Source organism: Athene noctua, chromosome 32 (genome assembly GCF_965140245.1).
Source record: "Athene noctua chromosome 32, bAthNoc1.hap1.1, whole genome shotgun sequence".
In the NCBI taxonomy this organism is placed as follows: domain Eukaryota; kingdom Metazoa; phylum Chordata; class Aves; order Strigiformes; family Strigidae; genus Athene; species Athene noctua.
The window spans coordinates 896,383-906,857 of NC_134068.1; the positions used below are offsets into that span (position 1 = coordinate 896,383).

Sequence of the window (10,475 nt, forward strand, 5' to 3'; positions counted from 1 at the left end):
TTGCGACCACCAAAGGAGCTGAACGCGCAGACGCAAGAGGAGGAGACCTAATTACCAAGAGAAGCGAGGGGAGGCGGGGAAATATTATGTTTATGTATAAGCATTCTATGAATATGCATTATTTTGTAATATATAAGCAGGACGAGAGCTGCAAGGGGTGTGCATGCTTGTGGAGGAGCGATCCCCGATGCGCCCGGCGCTGAATAAACATACCTACTTTACAACTTCACAGTTGTGGAGTTAGTTTTTCCGCAAGTCAGATTGTTTAAGAACCCTCCCCGATATCGGATCAGGACACCACTGGAGGTCACCGACAAACAGGGATCTGCGTTTCCTGCAGCCACTGGGAGGGGATTTAGACCGGGGAGGGGAGGTGGAGTCCTCCAGCAGTTTTGCGAGAAATTAGTTTTCGCCGACTGATAAAATATGGCAACGCTCTGATCACAGAGTATTGCAAACCAGGCAAACCACGTATCGTAGTCCAGCTGATGAATAAGGAGTGAGCACAGCCATCAAATACTTTATGCTGTTCTGGTGGTGAGCACGGCTGAGTCAGCGTGGCGTGGGTTTGTACGCAGGCAGCGACAGTCCACTGCTGCCTGTGACTTTGGCTGAGGCATCATTCAGACGACTCTCTCCTCTCTCCCTGCTCTGCTCGGGCAGCGAGAGGCCTGTGTGCTGCACGCACGAGGTACTGCAGCAGTACAAGTATCTCTGGGTGGATCAGGCTCGCGTGGCTCTGGGCGAAGTCGCCCCTCGGATCCAAGGGCAGCTCCTGTCTGAGCACAGAGGCTGGTCTGGAGCTGGGGGCTGCAGTGTTTGATCTGCTGCCTTTTCCTCGGGGAGCTGCCAAAGAGTTGTTCTGCCGTGGCAGCTGACGGCTGCCCTCTTGCCTCTGCAAAGGGTTAAATCCCCAGAGTGCCGGTGTCGGTGTGGGACTGGCACCCACTCTTGGCTGCGTGGAAGTGTCCCGGCCCTTCTGGAGATGCGCTGCTGCCAGCTGGTGAGACGGGAGGGCGCACGGCTGTGGCTCAGCCTTCCCCTGTCACTGATGGTACAGAACCGCAGTTCAGGGGCCACGTCCCAGGTTTCTGGCGTGATTTTGACGCCTTAACTGCTGTCGTTCTCATTCCTGGCCCCTCTGTTCCTGTTCCGCAGGGCTGATCTGCCTGGCCGCAGTCTCGTTTCTGGTTCCGTGCTCTGCCAGCAGACGGGGCACGGAGAAAGGGCCCTCAGCGCCGGCTTGGGTGTGACCTCTCAGCTCTCTCCAAGGGGGGTGTCGTTTCCAGAGGGGTGGCAGGATACAGCTGTCCTGCGCTTCGTGCTGACGTCGCCTGGGACATCCCCGCGGGGCAGAACGGCTCTTTCTGCCCGGGCTCTCGGCAGACTGGCAGGGCACCCAAATGTCGTGGTGGGTTTGGTGGGGCTGCAGGGGCGGGGACGGCAGCGCCCAGACACAGAACAACTTGTGTGTTCCGAAGGGAGCTCCAGCAAGGGCGTCACGGGCCGGTGAACGCATCGAGCGGAGCTTCCCCGGTTCGACGCCGTCTGGGGGCGCCTGGCAACGAGAGACCCCAGAATGACACCCACCCCCAGCCCCGTGCCCTGCTCCCGCGCCCGCCGCAGCCAGGCCGTGGCTCAGGGAGTCCTCTGCTGCCGGGAGCTGCCAGCCACGGCGGGAGAAACCTGAACCCCCTCTGCACCCCGGGGCCGAGCAGACAGCGGGGGGCGGCGCTGGGCCCCTGGCACTGCCCCGCTCAGCACCCCGGGGTTGGAGGAGCCTCAGCGCGGCCGCGCTGGGCAGGACGAGCCCAGACAGTGCCGGGAGAAACCGAACCCCCGCCCAGCGCCCCCCGCCTGCGGCCCGGCCATCGCTGCTGGGGGTGCGGGCAGCGCAGGCAGCGCGGGCAGGGGCGGGCAGCGCTGCACCAGCACCCCCAAAAGCCCCCAAACTTTGCCCCAAAATTCTCTTTGGACCCCAGAATGCCCCAGTTTGGCCTTAGAATGTTCTAACAACTAACCAGTGCCCAGTGAAATCCAGCCCAGCTCCCCAGTACAAGAGAGGATTTGGTGCTGGGACAAATGGCGACGTGCCAGCTCGGCGCACGGGAGCTTTTTTGTGCCCTGAGGTGTCTCAGGAGGGGCAGGATGGGCCCAAGCTTCCCTCCTCCTCCTCCTCCTCTCCGGGCTGGGTGCGGGTGTGCGGTCCTGGGGGCAGCGGCAGAGGCCGGGGGGGACCCTGCTCAGCACACTCAGGGGGGTCCCCGTGGGAAGGACGCTACGGAGTCTCAGCGGCTTGTGGCTCCAGCTTTATTTTAAAAAAAAATAATTATTCAAGGACAGCCTGTTTCCAGAGCGTTTGGTCTCTTGAAGGCTCATCAGAGCCAGCAGCACAGCGACCGCAGGCTCCATCTCGATGTCGGACTCTGCTCTATGGTCAGGACCGAGATGGTCTTGGCTGCCAGGGACCTGATGGAGAGTTCAGTGTCTTTCCCCAAGGGCAGGAGCGCTGCGAGAGAAGGGAGCAGAGCAGACGTGAGCCCCCAGTGCCTGCAGAGACCCCCAGGACCCCCCCCAGCCCATGCCAGCCCCATCCATCTTCTTCCCTGGCCAGGAGGAGCCGGTGAGAGAACCAGAGCGGCTGAAGCTGCTGCTCAGGAATGACCCGTGTGCCCCCGACACACAAAGGAGCTCAGGACTGGGCCAGACCACAGAGTCATTTTTCTGTTTGCCATACGAGCTGGTCTAGAGTTGTGTGTGGCCTCAACGAGCCCGTGTATTGATCTGAGCATCAGTGTGGAGTCTGGACATCATCAGCCTCCTGGCAAGGGGCAGGACAGAGACGGCTGTCCTTCCCCCACAAATTCCCTTCCTTTCTGGGGAGAAAACAAAATTCCTCCCATTTCAAGACCTTACTAAAGAGATATGCTAACCTGTGTGTCAAAGACACACACAACTTTGTGCAACTGCTCTTGAAAAAACATTCTGAAACTACTCCTCTGCCCCCGGAGCGTTTTCCTGGGGCGGGGCTGGGCACGGCAGCACCTGCCCGGGTTCTGTCCCCTACTCACCATCGCAGATGTGCCACAGCCTCTCCTGGCTGAGGATGCTCTGGCGCCGCGCAGCAAGACCTGGGGCACAGAGCTAATGTCAGAGCTCTGCTCCCCCTGGGCAGGGCTGTCCCCCGGCAAGGACAGCTCCCGAGGGCTCTGGGACCCATCAAGACCCCCAGCGAGCCCCACCAGTGGCGACTGGGTCTGGGCGGCCAGAAATGGGTCCCTGGGGACTCACCGATGAACCTGACGGCCTCCTCCCGCACGGTGGCCTGAGGGTCCTTCAGGTAGGGCAGGCTCTGGAGCAGATACTCCTCCACCCTGCTCCTCCTGTGCGTTATCTGAGGGAGCACAAGGGCACGGGGCTGGTGCGGACCCTCCACAGCAGTCCGGACCAGTCCCTCCCGCCAGCACCCCAGCTCCCTCCCAGTGACTCCCGTCTCCCAGCCAGGAGCCCCGTGGGGCTGGGGGCCAGAGAGAGCCGCGGGCAGAGGGGGCTGGGGGTGCCGAGACCCCTCCGTCCCGCTGCCAGGGCCCAGCTGGGCCGGGCTCTCCTGGAGAAGAGCCCCTGGGGGCTGCGTGCTGGAGGGCAGGGAAGGAGGCTGCAGCTGGAGCAGCGGGGCCGGGGCAGGGCGGCGATGCAGAGCGGCACAGCCCCCCCGGGCACGGCTGCAGCCCCCGTCCAGCCCGCCCCGGGGGTTTGGGGGTTGTCCTCACCAAGCACTCTCCGATCAGGGGTGTCTGCCCTGTCTTGGCCACAGAGCTGAGCCTCCTCAGGCCCAGGAACTTGGCAGAAGCGTGGAGGGTGTCCCGGGAAGCCTGCGGAGAAGCAGAGGCTGGGAGATGGCCCCAGAGCCCAGGGAAGGAGACCTGGCATCCTCCTGCTCTGGGCCTGGCTTTGAGCTGGGGGCACGGGGTGATCCCGGGACCGGCTCCCCTTCATTGCTGGGGCCATGCCGCGCTCTGGGAGCCGGCCCCGGCTGAGCAGGGAACTGCCTGTGCCAGGTTCTCTGGCCCTGCTCGTGCTGGGGCTGCAGGGACCCTTCCTGTGGGGCAGGGGGTCCCCACCTCCCCCTCCAGCTCTGCAGCACGGGGACCAGTGCAGCGGGACCCTGCGGTGACACCTTCCCATTGTCCCTCAGGCCCAGGCCACCCCCGTGGTGTCAGCACACCCTTCCCCGTGACACCAATCGCTGTCACTGCACCTTGGCCACGCTCTCGATCTCCTCGTTGGTGTGCAGTAACAGTGGGAGCAGCACACTCTGCACTGTCTTCAACATTTTTTTCTTGTTTCTCCCCACCACGGTCTTCATCATGTCTTGGAAGAGGCGGATGGAGAGCTCCCGCACGCGGCTGCACTCCTGGCAGGGAGGAGGACAGAGGGAGCTCAGCACCAGCCGCTCCTCGCCCACAGGGAGCAGGGGCGTTAGCGTGGCCGGGGGAGAGGAGCTGCTCTGGGGCCGGATCCTGAACGCAGGAGCCGTCGGCCAGACCTGCAGCTGCGGCTCAACGGCCCCGGAGCCCTGAAAGGCCGCGGAAGAGGAGCGGGGAGGGGAAGAGCCCCCAAAGGCTACACAAGAGGAGCAAGGGGGGGACCCCTGCCCAAACGCTTCCCGCATGGCCACACTCAAGGGCAGCCACCTTGCAGCCATCGCCTCGGCTCAGGCGCCCACGGCAGCCTTACATCATCGAAGAGGGGCAGGAGCTTCTCCGCCAGGCTCAGGGAGATGAGGTTGGCCTCTTCCCTCTCCATGTGACCCATCACGCTGATGAACAACACCAGGGCCTTCGTCTTGACATTGGCATTGGCATCTGTCAGGGTCTCCAGGATGTCGGGGAGCAGCACCGCGAGTTTTCTGGCCTGTACGAAACACACCGTTGCCTTTTTGTGAAGCGGTGAAAGACCCCCCCACCGCCCCAGCCCCCACCTGCCGATGTGGCTCCCCTTGCCGACCCCCCACTCACCATTTCAGGTGTTTTCGACAGCGTGTTGAGGCCCGTGAGCACCATCGAAAGGAACACCGGGCTGGGACGCCTCAGGTACCTCTGGGCCTTGTAGAGGGCAGCAAACTCCTCCGTGTCAATGTTAGCGCAGGCCAGGAGCTACAATGGAGACAGCGGTGAGAGACCAGCAGAGCTGCAGGGCTCCCTCCCCGCACCAGCACGCTCCATGGCAAGGGTCTCCTCTCCCCTTGAAGCCACCTCCGAGTCCCCACGTCTCTGACCCAGGACCAGCAACCGCCTCGACGCTGGTTTCTGCCCCTTCCCGGGGTCTCCAGGCTGCGGAGCTGGGCAGGGGGATGCAGGCAGGGGGGAGGGCAGAGCGCTGCCTGTGCCGGGACGGGCTTGGTGGGGCCAAACCAGCACGGGGTGGCCCTGAGCCTGTGGCACGGGGGTCTGGCTGGTGCTGAGCAGGGGAAGGAGGAGGAGGAGGAGGAGGAAGGCAGAGCGGTGGGGCTGGGCGTGGGTCACTCACAGCCAAGGGGTAGATGCAGGCGTCCTCCGTGGCAGAGCTGAACACCCTGCTCAGCCGCCAGTCCTGCAGCACGCCGAGCAGCTCCGACATGACTCTCCGCAGAGCCCAGGGCACGGAGACCAGCACCTCCCACATGGCCACGGCCGCCCTGCGGAGCCAGAGCCAACTCGCTCAGCAGAGCTGCCTCGGCGCCTCCAGACCCCGGCCCTGCCCACCCTCTCATTTCGGGGTGCCCGGGGAGGCAGAGGGGGTGAGGTTCTGTTCCCACGGGGCACGGGCTCCGCTTGGGCCGGCTCTGGCTGCAGGGGGAAGCGTGGTGGGATGGAGAGCCCTGCCCCTCGGGGATAGCCCGCAGTTTTCTGTGGGTCTGGCAGCCAGACGGCCTCTGGGCCACTCTCCCCGTGGGGAACGAGCCCTCAAGGCTGTCGGGGCCGGTACCTGTCACTCATTGGAGAGATGCCCAACAGGCTCCTGACCACCTCCCTGGGGCTCCACTCCGTCAGCAGCAGCAGCAGCGAGTGCAGGCTGCGCCGGGCTGGCTCCGTGTGGATGTGCTCCACATTTCTGTGGATGTGTCTCAGGATTTCTGGCACCTGGAGGGGACACGGGTGAGGATGGTGCTGCCCTTCCCACCCCTCCCTGCTGCCTTGACCTGGCTTTGGGTGCCCGAGAGAGCCGGGTTAGGGCAGGAGGGAAGATTTGACACGTCTTGACACAGAAGGACAGTCCAGCCACGGGGCACTTACATCCGTCAGCCAGGACACGGGGTCTGTCATGGCCATGTCCACGATGTCACCGCCCATCTGCCTGTCGTGCGCATCGTCTGCCGTCAAGGCCTCGATGCCCACGAGGAGAACGTCCGTCTTCTGCGAAGGCCGGAAGTATTCGCCAAACACCTACGGGAGGAAGGACGGGGGAAGGCGTGTCACGCTGAGCTTGGCTGAGCAGCTCGACCACCTCTGGGTCCCTTTGCTCGCACAAGCCGATGACACGGACAAGGGTCCCGGCGAGGGGGGAGCTCGTTACCGTTCCCATGTCGCTGCAGTCAAGTAAAGAAAGCAACCAGGCGCCCTCAGAATCCCATCCCGCTTCCTCTGGAATCTCCTCTGGCAGCGTCTCGTCTACACGGAAACACGGAGGAGTCGGTGAGACAACGGCCATCTCGGCCAACCAGCCTCCCAAGGGGTGAAAAGAGCTTGAAACGGGGGAAACGGGGTCCTGGCATCGGCCCCCTCGCTCACCGATCCGCAGGGCCTGGACCAGGGACACCTCGCAGGGCTCCGGCAGAGAGCTGCTCTCCTGGGGAGCCCCCACCTCCTCCCAAACCACCCTGGGGCTGCTGGGGGGTCTCTCTGCCATCCTCAGAAACGGCTGAGGGACGGTGGGGGTTCAGCTTTAGGGAGCGACGGGAAAAGACGCGGGCTGTGCTCAGGAGTCTCCTCGCTGCGCTCCCGCCCTGTCCCTTCCCCGTCTTGTCAGGCACTGCGGGGCTGCGCTGCTCAGATACGGTGCCGGGGGTGACACGGAGCGATGTCACAAAGGGGTCACATTGTGACGCGTCACCCAGGCCGGGTGGGGCAGGGTTCCGCTGGGCGGGGCGGGGACCCCCTGGCCCCCATCGTGTCCCCTCAGCACCTTCCTGCCCCCCGGCTGGTCCCAGAGGTTCTCACACCCCGGCACGGAGCCCGGACCTTCCGCTGCGATCCGACAGAAACCCTCCAGCCTGCCCCGTCTCTCCCTGGCGGTCACCCGCGGCGTTCGCTCGCCCGTGCCCAGTCTCTCCCCCGCGGCCCGAGTAGCTTTCACCTCGGCAAGAGTTTCCCGGTTTTGGCTGGGAGAGAGTTAATTTTCTCCGGCCGGGAGGGAGCACAGCCCCGGGGCCGTGTCTGGCGGCGGCGGGATCTCCGCTCTGTCGGGGTCACCGGCCGGGAGCGGGCTGTTGGCCGGTGCGGGGCGAGCGGTCGCCTTGTGCATGGCCCGTTCGCACCGAGCCCCGCCCGCGGCCCGGCCGGCGCTGCGGGGGGGCGGGCAGCGCGGGCAGCGCGGGCAGGGCCGGGCGGCGCCGCTCCAGCCCCGGAGAGCGCCCGGCGGCGGCGGCGCGGGGACCGTGCGCGGACGCGGCCCCGCCCGCGGAGCGCCGGCCCCGCCCGGAGCCGAGACGCGGCCGCGGCCCCGCGCGACCGGCCCCGGGAGACGCGGCCGCCCCCCCCGCCGCGGGCGCAGCGGCCCCGTCGCGCAGGGGCGGAGGCGCCGGGCACCGGGGCCGGGCGGGCGCGGAGCCCCGCGCGGAGACGGCCGAGGGCGGGCGGGACGCTCCCGCGCAGGCGCACCCGCGGGCACGGGGCGCGGCCCCCCCGCGCAGGCGCGGTCCCGCGCGGCCCCGCGGCGGGGGAGCGGCGGCCGCCCCGCCCGAGCCGGCGGCAGACGGGGACGGCGCGGATCGCCCCGCGGCTCCGCTCCCGCGGTCGGGCTGCGCTCGGGGGGGCGGCCGGGCCGTGCGCGGGGGGGCGCGGAGCGAGGCGCGGGGCCGGCGGGGCGGCGCTGCCGGAGGGGCCGGCGGGGCCGGGGGCGGCCGCTCGGGGCCGGGACGCCGGTTCCTCCGGGCGGGGGATTCCCGCGGGCTCTGCGCGGGGACCCGGGGCGGGCGGCCGGGAACACGCGGGGGGGATCTGCGGAGGGCCTGCGCGTGTTCGTGGGAGAGAGAAACTGCGCGAGGGGCGGATCGAGAGCGCGGAGGAGAGTTAAACCGTGCGAGTAAAATGGGGGCTTCTGGGCGCCAGGGCCGCGTGGAAATTGCACTTTGGGCAAGAGCGAGGTTGAGCGAAGGATCCGTTTTCCCGCTGCTTCTCAGTGGCACCGGGGCTGTGCCAGCTAATTGTCCATATATTTTTTGGCACGAGCAAATTTTCTGTATATGTGTGGCTTTACTAATAGACTGTGCAAGGGGTTCCCAAGGCAGTTGGGTGTTTTGTAATACAGAGATAAAGGGAAAAGACTCTTGGGAGGAGGAGCCCCGGGAAGAGCATCTCTCCCCATGGAAATCTCATCACTGCTTGGGCCGTGAGGGAGCTGGTTTCTCTCTATGCAATGACGGTACAATTGACCTCAGAGTTTCAGCTGGCGTTCTGACGGCAATGAGAATCAGGCCTTTAACTTTCATCTTAAAAATCTAGATTCTCCTCTGTGGCACAGCATGAGTTTGTTAAACCTCCGGTCGCGTCAGTTGGTCTCCTGTAGCTCGGCATCATAAAGCTCCTGGCAGGGCAGGGCAGGATTGTTCAGAAGGTGTGTAATTCCTTAGCCTGTGCACTCAGTGAGCATTAGTAGTCTTTCATACAAGCCTGCAGAAATTGTTCTGTCCAGTCTGGAAACTGTTGATGTGATGCCAATTCATTTTGTCTTCTGTTCAGATTTCAGCTAATACATTGGCTTATGTGGGGTTTGGATTTCTTTGGGCTCTTGGAGATTCACTTCTTTTCATACAGAAAGGCAGATTTAGTTCATATAGGTGTATCTTTCTATTCAAAACCTGGGCCAGTAATAAGGTGTCGGTATGAAAGTTGTCCTGGCAATACAGAATGTGACAATCCTGTCCTCAGCCCAGGCTGTGAAAGGCTGTTGGTCAAGCCTGGGACCTGCTAAAGTCAGGCCTCCGATACTTTTTAATTTTTATCAAGTTTTCCACTGAAAACTACTTGTGAAACTATACTTTCAAATGTATTAGTTTCCTCTGTCTAAACAAAACCAGATTAATGTGAAACATTAATGTAAATTCAGACGTTAATATTAATCTGTGAGTGGTCACTTTTCTGGTTACTGGGTTTTTCTTCCTGATGTTTACATCGGGTGAGAAGAAATCTTTGTTCACAAAATAGTTTGTGTTAATCATTGTTTACTTTGCTGCCCCGAGAAATGTAAAGAACTGGAAGGTTGACTCTGGAAAGACACTGATGTTTAGAGCATGTATTGGAGATCTCTCAGTTTCGTTAGAAATTGGGTTTATAGATCTACGTTTGGATACTTTTCAGTAAAAAAGGAGCAGGATGGCTGCAGGCTGTAGATGCATAGAGGTCCCTTAGGATTTCTGTGTGTCAGTGCTGCGCCGGGCGCTGCAGCCTGGGCTCAGAGCTCCCCGCAGTTCGTGGCAATCTCTGCGGTGCCCTTCGCGGGCTGTCGGAGTCACTGTGCAAAGACACAGACGGGCTGATGCAGCTCATAGCTCAGGAGTCGTGGGAATCAGCAGAATATACCACAGGGTTTAGAACGGACTGAAGTTTGATTTTTTTTTTTTTTTTTTTTTTTTTTAAAGGGAAATAGGGGTTTTTTAATCATGGTTTGACAACATGGTCTGTGTTCATTACCTTAGGAAGTGCTTTTGCTCTGCAGGATGCAATGCGGGTAAGTCCCGGGCGATAGATAACCCTATTTAGGGAAAACAAGGTACTGTGAAATGTTAGAAGGAGTATAACAAAGCGACCTTGGTAAGTGTTTATGTTGTCCCTAAGTTGTTAGTCATGAAAGGTGGGCTTGCTTAAGAGGAGAAAAGGAAGATAGATGTGATTAAAGAAAAAAAAAAATCTGAAGCAGTTTAGGACCATTTGATCCGTGGTCTTAGCAAACGTGTACTTTGAAAGCCAGTGAATTCTCTTGCAAAGAGGGAACAATATACATGCAGTAACTGAAGGTTAGACTGTGATACCCTTGGGTAGAAAACCCCCAAATAGCGCTTCATTCTGTAAATGGTGCTGCTTGGATCGGTGGAGCTGCTGAAGGCGCAGGGCAGTGTGACTCCCGGAGTTCAGGACCAACTGCTGAAGGAAGGTCAGAGGCATTTGCTGAGGCTTGTCTGGACGGCCACAGCCTCGGCAACAGCAGGTGCTGGTGTTTGGCAACGTGAACGTTTCCCTGGCAGGAGAAGAGTGTCTGTCTGTCCTGGGGATGACGTG

The 10,475-nt window shown here is 61.9% G+C and overlaps 2 protein-coding genes across 2 annotated transcripts; both read right to left on the reverse strand.

Annotated features, from left to right (window-relative positions):
* Positions 1-2,378: 2,378 nt before the first annotated feature.
* On the reverse strand, positions 2,379-5,208 carry LOC141972315 (maestro heat-like repeat-containing protein family member 7). The gene is made up of 7 exons (XM_074930200.1): positions 5,019-5,208; positions 4,738-4,914; positions 4,259-4,414; positions 3,771-3,872; positions 3,292-3,394; positions 3,072-3,131; positions 2,379-2,509 (listed from the first exon to the last, which is right to left on the reverse strand). Exons 1-7 carry the CDS (start codon positions 5,061-5,063, stop codon positions 2,379-2,381), a joined length of 774 nt encoding a protein of 257 aa, XP_074786301.1. The 5' UTR covers positions 5,064-5,208.
* Positions 5,140-6,690, reverse strand: LOC141972316 (uncharacterized). Its single transcript, XM_074930201.1, has 5 exons — positions 6,556-6,690; positions 6,276-6,425; positions 5,968-6,122; positions 5,526-5,677; positions 5,140-5,156 (listed from the first exon to the last, which is right to left on the reverse strand). Exons 1-5 carry the CDS (start codon positions 6,688-6,690, stop codon positions 5,140-5,142), a joined length of 609 nt encoding a protein of 202 aa, XP_074786302.1.
* Between the last annotated feature and the right edge of the window lie 3,785 nt (positions 6,691-10,475).

Bases quoted from the DNA above. Each gene is read 5' to 3' on its own strand.
- LOC141972315 (XM_074930200.1), bottom strand. From the start codon at position 5,063: ATGGTGCTCACGGGCCTCAACACGCTGTCGAAAACACCTGAAATG. The intron at 4,915-5,018 runs GTGAGTGGGGGG...TGTTTCGTACAG, and splicing joins TGTCGAAAACACCTGAAATG to GCCAGAAAACTCGCGGTGCT. The intron at 3,132-3,291 runs GTGAGTCCCCAG...TCTGTGCCCCAG, and splicing joins GGAGGCCGTCAGGTTCATCG to GTCTTGCTGCGCGGCGCCAG.
- LOC141972316 (XM_074930201.1), bottom strand. From the start codon at position 6,690: ATGGCCGTTGTCTCACCGACTCCTCCGTGTTTCCGTGTAGACGAGACG. The intron at 6,123-6,275 runs GTAAGTGCCCCG...TGTCCCCTCCAG, and splicing joins CCGTGTCCTGGCTGACGGAT to GTGCCAGAAATCCTGAGACA. The intron at 5,678-5,967 runs GTACCGGCCCCG...CTGGCTCCGCAG, and splicing joins ATCTCTCCAATGAGTGACAG to GGCGGCCGTGGCCATGTGGG.